Here is a 12,770-nt window from a genome sequence, read left to right as displayed (position 1 = left end):
TTTCTGGGCTCTCTGTTTTGTTCTTTGACCTAATGTGCTCATCTTTTTGCCAGTATCACACATTATTATTGTAGCTTTATTGTAGGTCTTGAAACCAGTTAGTCTTAGTCTTCCTATTTTGTTCTCTTTCAAAATTGTTTTGGCCAATGTAGTTCCTTTGCCTTTCCATACATATTTTAGAATTGGCTTGTTGATATCTACAAAAAACCTTGCTGTGATTTAAACTGGGGTTGTGTTTTAATCTGTCGACCAATTTAGGAAGAAGTGACATCTTGACAATATTGAGTCTTCAAACCCATTAATATGATATCTGTCTCATCTGGCTCTTTGATTTCTTTCAACAATGTTTTGTAGTTTTAGCATGAAAATCATGCAAATATTTGGTGAAATTTGTAGGCATTTTTTTGAGTAATATTTAAATGGTATTTTAAAATTTCATATTCCAATTGTTCACTGGAAGTTTTTTTGTAGGTTCTTTTATGCTTTTCTACATAACTATTATCTTCTGTGAACAGAGTTTAACTTCTTTCTTCCCAGTGTGTATACATTTTATTTATTTTTATTGCCTTACTGTTTCATCTAGGACTTCCAGTACAGTGTTGGATATGAGTGGGAGAATAAACAACACTGTCTAGTTCCTAATATTATTTTACCAAAAGACTGTTTCCCCCTTATTAGGTGTATTAGTTGTAGAATTTCTGAAAATACTCTTTATTAGGTTAAAAAACTTCCTTTCTTCTCCTAGTTTGATGAAAGTTATTTTTATTATGAATAAAAGTTGAATTCTGTTAACATGGTAAATTATATTGATGAATTTTCAAATTTATAATCAGCCTTGTATTCCTGAAATGAAACCCACTTGGTCTTAATATATTATCCTTTTTAGGATACTGATGAATTTATTTACTAATAAACTAATATTTGTTGAGGATTTTATGTCTAGAGTTCATGAGGGATACTGGCTTATACTTTTTTTGTAATGTCTTATTCTGATTTGTATTAGAGTAATGCTGGTCTAATAAAATGAATTGAAAGGTGTTCCCTCCTGGGACTTCCCTCATGGCACAGTGGATAAGAATCTGCCTGCCAATTCAGGGGACACGGGTTCGATCCCTGGTCTGGGAAGATCCCACATGCCATGAAGCAACTAAGCCTGTGCGCCACAACTACTGAGCCTGCGCTCTAGAGCCCGCGAGCCACAACTACTGAGCCTGCGGGCCTAGAGACCATGCTCCACAACAAGAGAAGCCACTGCAAGGAGAAGCCCGTGCACCGCAACGAAGAGTAGCCCCCCCTTGCCAAAACTAGAGAAAGCCTATGTGCAGCAACCCAACGCAGCCAAAAAAATAAATAAAATTAAATCTTAAAAAAAAGAAAAGGTGTTCCCTCCTTTCCTCTATTCTGAAATAAATTATGTAGAATTGATATCATTTCTTCTTAAATATTTGGTAAAATTTGGCAGTAAAACTCTCTGCATCTGGAGTTTTTTTGGGGAAGGTTTTAAAACTAGGAATTCAATTTCTTTAATAGATATTTACTATTTAGGTTAACTATTTCTTCTTCAGTGAGTCTAATAATTCTTTGGTAATTTGTATTTTTAAAATAATTTACCCATATCATCTAAACTATCAAATCTATTAGAATAGAGTTGTTTGTAGTATTCCCCTTGCCCCCTTTTTAAGTTGTAGTGTTGTTTTGTTTTTAGATTAACTGTTATACAATAATTGTTTGTAGTATTATTCTGTAGCTTATCTTCTGTACAATAATTGTTTGCAGTATCTTTCAGTATCTTTGGGTTATGTAACCTCTTTCATTCTTAATATTGATAACTTGTGTTCTTCTCTTTTTCTTCGGTAACCTTGACTAGAAATTTAGCAGTTTTATTCATCTTTTAAAAAAAAACAGCCTTTGGTTTGATTCCTTTTCTCTACTGTCTTTCTGTTTTAAGTTTCGTTAATTTCTGCTCCTCATTTTTTTCTTTTCTTCTGGTTCCTTTTGGGTTAAGTTTGCTCTTCTTTCCCTAGTTTCTTAAAGTAAAAGCTTACTGATTTGGGAACTTCGTCTTTTCTTATATAAACGTTTAGTGCTATGAATTTCCCCTCTCAATGCTACCCTAGGTGGTCCCTAAAATTCTGATATGCTATAGGTATTTCAAATTTTCCCTTGAGATTTCCTCTTACACCCATGAGTTATTTAAAAGTATGTTATTTAATTTCTATATGTGGAGACTTTCCGGTTGTCTTCCTGTTATTGATTTTATTATGCTCAGAGACTGTAATTTGTATGATTGAAATTTGCTACGGTTTGTTTTATGGCACAGGATATGGTCTAAATTGCTGAATGTACCAAGTGCCCTTAAGAAGAATATGTGTTCTGCTATGTGAAGTGAAGTGTTCTATAACTGTCTCTTACATCAGGTTGGTTAATATTGCTCAGGTCACCTAAACCCCTAACTGATATTTCTGCCTACTTGTTCTATCAATTACTGAGAGAAGAGTGTTGAAGGTTCCAACTACAATTGTGGATTTTTCTCTTCCACCTTTTAGTTGTATCAGTTTTTGCTTTATGTATTTTGAAGGTGTGCTGTTAGGTGCATACACATTAAAGATACTTATTTCTTGGAATATGGACTATGTAATATCCTTCTTTATCCTTGATAATATTCCTTATTGTGAAGTCTACATTGCCTGAAATTAATATGACTACACTAGCTTTCTTTTGGTTAATGTTTGCATGGTATATTTTTTTCCATCCTTTTACCTATGTCTTTATATTTAAAGTGGATTCTTATAGACAGTGTACTGTATGATCTTCCTTTTTTAACCAATCTGACATTTTGTCTTTTAACTGATGTTTATGACCATGTTTACTTGTACAGTTGGATTAAAATCTACAATCTTGCTAGCTATATTTCATTTGTTCCATCTGTTCTTTATTATTCTCTTTTTCTCCCATTTCTTGGGCTACTGGAGCATATTTTATGTTTCTATTTTATCTCCTCTATTGACTTATTTATACCTCTTTTTATTTCCTATAGCTGTACTAGGGTTTACAATATACATCTTCAGTTAATTGGAGTTCACCTTCAAATATACACCTCATCATGTGTAAAGACCTACAACAGTATATTTCTAATCCCTCTGCCGTCATTTTATTTTTACATATGCTATAAACACAAAAGTCATTGCCACTATTTTTGCTTTAGAAAGCCAATTATCTTTTGGGGCAAGTAAGAAGAGGAAAAACACCCAGATCTTGGTTTCTAATATCATTCTCCAATAAAAGGAACCAAGGTTTCTCAGAGAAATGCCCGATTCCAGGACTGGGGCAGGAAATACACAAGATGAGCCTGGAGCATTCTGTAGTAACCAGAAAATAAAATAGTAACCCCCACTTTCCTCCCTGCCAAAAAAACCCCACAAAGATGAGGTACCTAAAAGAGGCACAGGAACCATTTGAACAGTCCTCAACAGCTAAAGCTGGAACAGTTTGAGCAACAGAATAAACTAATATTGGTATTGATAGAATCATATATTAACAGAATTTAGTATTATAACCCAAAGTATAAAATAAATGTCCATGAGTCCATATTAATATTCACTATAAATAAATGATTAAATAAATGAGAGAGAACAGATAAGTCACCTGTGCAGAAGAACTACAAATAATGTATGTAGATAGTCTGCCCTCAAGGAGGTAGGAGAATAACCCCCACTGCTCCTTAGGTGTGGGCCTTGTACAGTAACTTCCTTCTACAGAGGACAGTATGGGAAGGGGGAAAAGAGTAGCCAGTGAAATACTACACCAGCAAGATGACCAAAGTGATCAACAGTCATGTTGATAGTATGTACCCTTAATATAATGTGATGAAAATGGCACTTTAGTTCCACAGCCTTCCTCCCCCAAACACATATAACACCAGTCTAATCATGAGAAATACATCAGAAAAACCACAATTCAGGAACATTCTACAACATATCTGACCAATACTCAGAACTGTCAAGGTCATTAAAATCTTAGAAAAACTATCACAGCCAAGAAGAGCCTAAAGAGACATGACTACTAAATGCAATGTTGTATTCCTGGATTGGATTCCAGAACAGAAAAAGACATGGGGTTAACAACTAAGGGTATCCTAATAAAGTGTAGACTTTAGTTAATAATAATGTATCAATATGGATTCATTAGTTGTAACAAATGTACCATACTAATGTAAGATGTTAAGTCACAGGAAAAATTGGGTGTGCAGCATATGGGAACTTTCTGTACCACCTTTGCAATCTTTGTATAAATTTAAAACTGTTCTAAAATTAAAGTTTATCAAATGAAGGACAAAATGAATTTTATTTTATCTTCATTTATTCCATTTCCATTGTTCTTTATTTCTCTGTATAGACCCAAGAGTTTGCTGGTAGCATATTCCTTCTTCCAAAGGAAATCCTTTAACATTTCTTGTAGAGTATGTCTGCTGGCAATAAATTCCCACAATTTTTTTTTTGAGAATGTTTTTATTTCTCTTTCATTTCTTGAAAGGTATTTTTGCTGGGTACAGAATTCTAGGTTGAAAGTTTTTTGGTTTTTGTTTTAATTTCAGCACTTTACATTACTCCACTGTTTTGTAGCTTGCATAGTTTCTGAAAAGAAGTACGGTATAAATTCTTATCTTCATTCCTCTGTATATTTATGCGTCTCTTTTCCCTGGTTGCCTTTAAGATTTTCCTCTTTGTCTTCTGTTTTAGCAGTCTGAGTGTGTGTGTGTTTGGTGTTATTATTTCTTCAAACACATTTCTTCTGCTCTGTTCTCTCTCTCTTCTCTTTTTGGAATTCTAATTATAAACATGTTAAATCATCTGAAAAAGCCCCACAAATATTAGAGGCTTTGTTCTGTTTTTTTTGTTTGTTTTGATTCTTCTCTTTATATTTCAGTTTGGGTAATTCCTACTGACCTGAAGACCTGTAACAGGTCTTTCCTCCTGCTAGGCCTTTAGTACAGAGTTTGAGTTAATTTAATTAAGAACTGGGCTGGGTTTGAGCTTCACTGTTGCTATGGTTACCCTCAGTGTATCCACCACAGGCCTCAAATCCCTCTGGTGGGAATGGAAGATTGGTTGGCTAGAGGTTTTTTGTTTATTTGTTTTTTCCCCAAAGACCGCTCATTCTCAGTTTTAAGCCTTCCCCTTTGTGCTGTGCATCAGGCTGCAGCCTTCTCAGAAATTCTGCCATGTTCATGACATTGTTCCTGCTCCTCCACCATGGGCTGAGAGAGTTTTCCTTTTCCATTTCCCCAGATACAATGGGAATTCACCAATGCCTAAGGATGACCATTTATGTCATTCATCTCCTCACAGATTAAGACTTCTGTTCCATAGGAGTGAAAGGGGAGAAGGATCCAGGCAAAACTTTTTGCCCCTAGTGCAGTGGCTGCTCTTCCCCTCTCTTCCCGTTGTACACCACAGAGGAGACTTTTTCAGGATATTCCCAATTTTTTCTGTGAGCACCCAGTGGGGTTCATGGAGAAAAAGCCTGCAAGAGGGCTTAAGACTCCCTACATAGCAGTCCCAGGGGTTTTACAGAGTCCTGCCAGTGAATACTTGGCCTCCAGCAATTCACCAATCACCCTAGCTTAACTCTTATTACCTGTGTCTTGCCCAGATAAAGTCAGTGCTCCAATGTCCTCTCCCTGCAGTATCTGTCTCTCCCTAGAGTCTAGGCCAGTTGTTTGCTCTGAAATCTCAGCACTACAATGTGTTCAAGGAAAACTATGAAATTGTTTGTCCAACATTTTTTCAGTGTAAGACTGGGAGCAAGTTTCCAATTTTCTGTATCTCCGAATGAAAAAGCACTTTGTTTTTTGACTTAAAGGGTTTTGGTTCTGGCTCTCTTTTGTGCTACCCTGGACCAGTACTAACCTTCCCTTGGTTTCCTTATCTTACCTGCCAAGATCACTGTTTGAGAATCAAATGATACAATGCATATAAAGATGTTTGGGAATCTATAAATCATTATACAATGTAGAATTATTATCTAAAGCCTGATAGCATTACTTTCACTTAGCAAACAATCAAATGGCCAGTTTAGCAGCTGCATAGTAGGAAGACCACCTGACACATCACATTGATTGTTAGTAGTCAAACAGTTGCTAAAATCAGAATGGTTTTAAAACTTGCATATATATTCTAACTTTTTTCTATAGAAAGCTAAGGGGGGTAGACATATTTTCCTCTTCTTATAAACACAGGATTCAAAAGCAAATGAGGCTGGAACATTGTTAAGGGCTGGGGTGGGCAGACCTGTATTCTTATAAGAGTTAAATGGGAAGGTTATTTGAGAAGGAATAAACAAAAATTATGAGAACAACTCATCCAAGTTTTTATGCATTCTTTCCTATTCTACAATAGTTCTCTTTGGTATGTAGAATTTTCTAACAAATAATTTAGTATTTCTCTTATAGAAAAGTATGTGAAAAAATTACTCAAAGTATGCAGGGCACAGAGAAGAAGTACTTAAGTCAGGTTTAATTTATCAAATTGAGGATGAGATCTCTATGCAAAGATTCCAGTTTGGTAAATTAAAATTAACATAATAACTTCTCCATATTTAGCTTTAATTTTAAATAACCATTAGGTAGATTTATTTCCTGTTTTTTCATAATCTGATTCCTGTTTATTTAAAATAAACTTGTCTCTTCAAATGCTAATTTCAAATAGAAATACTTATTAGGAAAAGGTCTAGAGTCTATGGAAGTACAGTAAATTGCAAAGGAGAATATACACTATGTATAAAATACATGTTTTAAAGAATGAAACTGAAGAAAGGTTTAACATACCAGTGGAGGCATCATGCCCTTGCTTGAAGGGGGGATGACAACTCGAAGATCTGGTTTTCGACTGTTCATTCCAAGACTGCCACCACCTGGAGGAGGGGGAGACTTTGTAGGCATAACTTTGCCTAAACTATTTGCACCAGTAGTTCCAATCAAATTTGGAGAAGCTCTTGAGTTTACAAATCCATTCCCTGGAAAAAAGAAATACCGTTCATTAACATGAAACGAGTCATTAAAATACTGTGGTACAAATATGATGCAAGTTTTCCCCAGTCCCAGTTTCAAGTGAATTTTATAATAAAACTCATGAATATCTAACCATGTCATCTTTGAATATTTTAAAAATAAGCAGAGAGTGAAGCAAGTCTGAAATACATATGAAGTTTAAGACTAATGCCACTTGTTTCCAGTCTTACTGCTTGGACCTGCTGACAGAAACTTAAAACACAAAATATGTTTCTAATGGGGCATCTCCTATTGGGGACCAAGATAATGGGGATATATAAGAAGATGCCTGAGACCAGCCTATTCATTCATTCTCACGACAACAAAGGCACTCCTACTAAGTTCTGGGCACAGAACTAGGTATCAGGGTATCTCCTTAACTGAAGCTTATTTAGCACTCAGCTCTAATGCCTTATTTTCACCAAGTACTTCTTCCTTATAGCTCTACCTGTACCTGTTCTGTTCTTTAACTACCATTAAGGTCTTCTTTAAGTATTTGTTATTTATCTGACTTCAATCAACTAATTCCTACTTTTTAACTTTCCCTAAAGAATTGTCTATCTTTCTTAGATAGGAAATAAGGAAAAGATACAGTGTGGTATAGGTTCTATTGTATATACACAGTACTTTTGGGCACCAGTTGAGATAGAAAATTAATGTAAGGGATCATCCCTATTTTCATGGATATTGCAGTCATTCTAGTCCTCCTCATGTGTAGCCATGTGGTTTGGGTAGGGCTGACTCCACTTCAATCCCCCTTGCCACAGATATTACAGTATATAGATGTTAATTTAAGGGCACCGAATAAAAGAAAACTTTGTTGGCTTAAGAATTCCACTCCTGGGAAGACATATGGGAACATATGTTTATGTATGACTGATTCACTTTGTTATAAAGCAGAAACTAACACACCATTGTAAAGCAATTATACCCCAATAAAGATGTTAAAAAAAAAAAAAAAAAAGAATTCCACTCCTAGTGTTTATTACAAGCTGACCAAAAACAAAATATTCAGAATAGTGAACTAGAAGTTCCTGGAGGGCTGAAGAGGCCTCTTGAATTCTCTGGGTGGGACTCAGCATTCACACATCAATAGTAGTAACCATCTAAAATCAGACAACACAGAACTACCCTTACAATTTAGAAATAAACTTTTAAATGTCTATTAGGTGTAGAGCACTATGCAGTGAGGAAGTTATAGGAAGGGATTAAAAAAAAAACCCTACATGGTCTTCAAGAAGCTTTTCACCTAGTTAGCAATAACAGGCATACACCACAGAGACACGAAGATGTCAAAATTATACTTGAGATATGGGCAACACAATGAAATGTAACCACACAAAATTTACAAGGAAATAGAAAGCAAAGCACTGATACAGGCATGTGGGCTTTTAATTAGGGAAGGCTTTGTGGGATCAACTATTTAAGCAGTCTGAAAGGGCAAAAGATGACAGAAGGCAGGCATTATGAATAAATGTGAGAAAGATACACTAAAGCATGAATGAACAAAGTGTGACTAAGGAATGGTGGGGCAGATAAGCACAGAGTCCATGGCTTCAGCGACTGTTACAAGGAAAGGGCAGTTGTATTTATTCTGTTCTTTTCCTTCCAGTATAAAGCAAAAAAGACAACTTTAGAATCCTCCAAAAAGGACTTCCCTGGTGGCGAAGCGGTTAGGAATCTGCCTGCCAATGCAGGGGACATGGGTTCGAGCCCTGGTCCAGGAAGATCCTACATGCTGCGGAGCAACTAAGCCCATGCACCACAACTACTGAAGCCCGTGTGCCTAGAGCCCGTGCTCTGCAACAAGAGAAGCCACTGCAAGAAGCCCATGCACTGCAACGAAGAGTAGACCCCGCTCACCGCAACTAGAGAGAGCCCACGTGCAGCAACGAAGACCCAATGCAGCCAAAAATAAATAAATTTTTAAAAAAAGGAATCCTCCAAAAATAAACAGACACCAGATATTACAAATATATATATACATGTCTGTGTTAAATACATGCGGGGACTAACCAAAACTAAGTTATCTGCTGTGTGCTTAACACCGGCCTAAAACCTCCCTAAAATCTCACCCTGAGAAGACTATTCTAAGAAGTGAAATGTAGTACAATGAGTACTGCAATGAGTTAATGACAAAAACCAATTATGTACTGCACATATTTTTCAGTTTAAGAGCTTTTGTATTGGGTTATCAGATCATTTTAATTCTATGAAAGTTTCTTGAATGGAAGAGAAATATTTAAACCCACTAAAATCCACATAGTGTTTGGCAGTTTATAAAACATTCTCAGGAACAGAATATATAACGAATAGGGTCAATTGATGAATAGATATGTAAATTCTAAAATTAAAAAATATTAACTAGAAAGAGATTAAGTTCTTGAAGTTCTGCTGAAGGAAATGAATGCTTCAGTATATTTGCTTATATAAGAGTTTGAAAAGATATGTTATTTAGGTGAATTATTTATAGGAGAAACTAAAAATTAATGTTTTGCTAATGTGATATAATCAACTTTGTTGGATCCTAACCAGAACATTTTCAAGGGACAAAGAAAACAGAGAAGTGAGGTGCAGCATTTAGGAACTGGCCTGTATCTCTTCAGCACTTGTCATTTAAAATGTTGGGATTCCAGATGATCAGTGCTTCTTTCCCCCTCCAACTTACTCTCACCCAATTCCTCTTGCTTTCTCCAAAACTTTTACCAAGTGACCTACCATTTTTAATTCATTATGTGATTTAATTTTGTTGTGGGGACTGATACTTCAGTTAACCTTATGAGGTTATTTCCTGCATTCTGCTTCCATTATCTTGAAGGGGTATGTATTAAATCTGGGCTGAATCTCCTTTCCACACCCCAGAAAGCAATTTCCTGCACTCTGTTAAGCTTCAGAAAGCAGTGCTGTTAAAAAAACAAGCTCTGCACTAGGCCATCCCCTGTGGAGCAGAGCTCATCCATGAATTGGGCAGAGGTTAACTGCTAAGCAAGTCATCTGGATATAAAATGCTCATCAAATAATTTTATACAAAAACCTGAAGGTTTAACAGAAACCAGTAGAAAGTAAGTACAAATTAAAAATGCTTCTCTTAAATAATGGCATGAATGTGTGTTCTTAATTTCTCTGATAATATATAGAATATTCTTATTTACTTGATTTGCACTCAAATCTGAAGGATAAAGCAGTATTTCCTCTCAAATACATTATAAGATGATGCAAAGGTGTAATTTAGAAAAACGCATTATTAAGAAGCACTAATGTGCTTTTCCCATGTGGAATCTATGATGCTTTTCAGCTAGACGTGGTACCATAGTAACCCATGAGAATCAAATTACAAGAGTGAAACGGGACCTAAAAGCACGATATTTCTGAGTATAAAGTCAGAGTCTGCAGCAGACGATTACAGGATGATGTAAGAGTTTGGTAACTTGCCAGATTGAAACAAGATAATCTTATATGCACCATTTGTTATTTTGTGGAGTGTAGTGATATACTTCCTAATGTGTGCCTTCTTACCTCCTGTTCATTTTTTATGACAAAAATGAAGATATTGTTGGGATAGACTTTTGAGGTATATACTTTAAGGATATAACTCATCTTGTCATAGCCTACAAATTTAGGAATAAAGTACTGATTCTAAATGAATAAACCCAATTTAATGTGACTTTTGTTAAAATGTGTTTTCAAGCTTTATGATAACTTATGCCCTGACACAAATGTGACAAAAATGCTTTTGAGCAAACTGCATACTAATGTTTCCAGAAACTTGACAAAGCTGATCTTAATTATGGTCCTACAGCTCTAAGGCAAGTCATTCAATTATATCAATCTGGCTTCTATTTCAGAATATTGTGTCATCTGAAATACTGCACTGAAGTGGCTGGAAAGCACTCCCATGTTCTTAATACTACTCTTTTAGGGCTATTACTATGAATCTATTTGAGAAGTTGAACTGACATGCAAAGGATTTTGAAAATCTCAAAAGATTCTGAAAAATTCATCCAAAGCAAGGTTCAAGAATTAATTTTATCATATTTGACAAATTTTTCATAAAATCTGATGAACTTTCAGCTGATTATTCAATAAATAGGTAAATAAATAACAATATACTTTAAAAGTCTATAAAATTATGTCATTTGTACAAAGAAGTGAATGAGTTTTCTAAAATTTAAAAAGACCATGGGTTTTAAAATCACTGATGACATATTTACTTGACTCAGTGGAAATTCCTATATGATGAACAACATGGATTCTGTCCATTAGAAACTTATGATCTAAAACAATCATGAGATTCTGGTTCTTCTGTATTCCCTCTCAATCTTTCCTATGTACACAGCCCCAAAGAGGCTACATGTCTCCTTCTCTTTCAGAGACTTCATGTATCCCCATGGCTTCAACCACTGCCTCAATATGACTCTTAAATCTGTAGTTCTGCTTTGTGTCTCCTAATTTCCAATCCACATGCAACTACCTGGTGGGCACTGTTCCCCAAATATGCTGCTGTCATTTCAAACTCAACCTGTTTTAAACACCTGTACTACTGTCATCCTCCATCACTTCCATCCCCACTTTCACAGAGCTATGAAGCTTTGCTATTCTTTCTATATAATGCCTTTCTCCTTACCCATCTCTTCTTTTTAACTGCCACTGCCTCTGCTATAATGCAAATCCTTATTACCTTCACTCAACCCATATCAACTCCAAGAGCTTGCTGAGCTCTTTCTAGTCCAGTGTATTTTTTTCTCTTTCTCAACATGTTTTTAAAAAAGTGAAACTGCTGGATTTGGGCAATTCTACTTTATGCTTGTTCTTTGAAAAGAGGCCCAAAGTTAAAAAGAGTTCCCGAAGTCATCTGAATTACAGTATTATCTGAGTATTAAATGTAAATTCTCAGTAGAGAAATTTACCTAGTAAACCATAAGCAATAAGCAGATTGCCTCCATGAAAGATATATACAATCTACAATACATACAAAACTAGCAGGTTTTATTTGGACGATAACATAGATAAAATATAAAAAATCACTTTACAAGGAAAAAAACAAAAGAATGCTCAATTTACTATAATAATTTTATGACTATAGATGTACCATATCAATATAGCATCACAGAAAGTTCAGAAACTAGAAAACAGAAGGGAAAACACATACTTCCACTATTCTAACAAAACTATTACAATGATTTTGGATTTCTTCTTTTATCTTCCATGTGTATATTTTTTGCATAGTTTTAAATCACAACTAAAAATTGGAATTCAGTTGAAATTTTTAATTTACTTAATTTTTTTACTGTTGAATATGTTGATATTTTCCTATTATTCCCTACTATAAATAGAGTTGCAATGAACCTTTGCATAGTCTGATTGATTTCTTTAGGAGAGATTCCTAGAAATGGGATTACTAGGCTTAGAGGAAAACAGGTTTTTATGACTACTGAAACATCTTGTCAAAAACTTTCCAGAACGACTGTTACTAATTTCCAATGCCACAAACACATAACCAGATCATCAGTTTCACCCACCATCATCAGCTTTCCATGTCACAATAAAAGTGGTAATAGTTGGCAATTACTAGGTGGGGTTGTTGTGTTTTTTTTGCATTTTTATTTGAATCTCATGATTACTATCAACGATGAAGATGCTTTTCAATTTTTAAAATACTAGTTGGGTTTCTTTTTTGAATTGTACATTTAAGTACATTAAATGCCTATTCATTTATCAAATA

General features: G+C 35.1%; 1 protein-coding gene across 15 annotated transcripts in view; it reads right to left on the bottom strand.

Moving 5' to 3' along the window:
- The window catches only part of MEF2A (myocyte enhancer factor 2A), a 174,867-nt gene that overhangs the window by 22,795 nt on the left and 139,302 nt on the right, over window positions 1–12,770 (bottom strand). For 12 of the 15 annotated variants that reach the window (XM_033431438.2, XM_033431437.2, XM_033431436.2 and 9 more), the window contains one exon: window positions 6,827–7,014. In XM_033431438.2, coding sequence (XP_033287329.1) covers window positions 6,827–7,014 — 188 coding nt within the window. The remainder of the gene's footprint in view (window positions 1–6,826; window positions 7,015–12,770) is intronic. The other 3 variants (XM_033431440.2, XM_033431442.2, XM_033431441.2) reach the window with 1 other exon arrangement.

The sequence above is a fragment of the Orcinus orca genome, chromosome 2 (assembly GCF_937001465.1).
Source record: "Orcinus orca chromosome 2, mOrcOrc1.1, whole genome shotgun sequence".
NCBI lineage: Eukaryota > Metazoa > Chordata > Mammalia > Artiodactyla > Delphinidae > Orcinus > Orcinus orca.
This window is presented reverse-complemented; position numbering and strand designations above follow the sequence as displayed.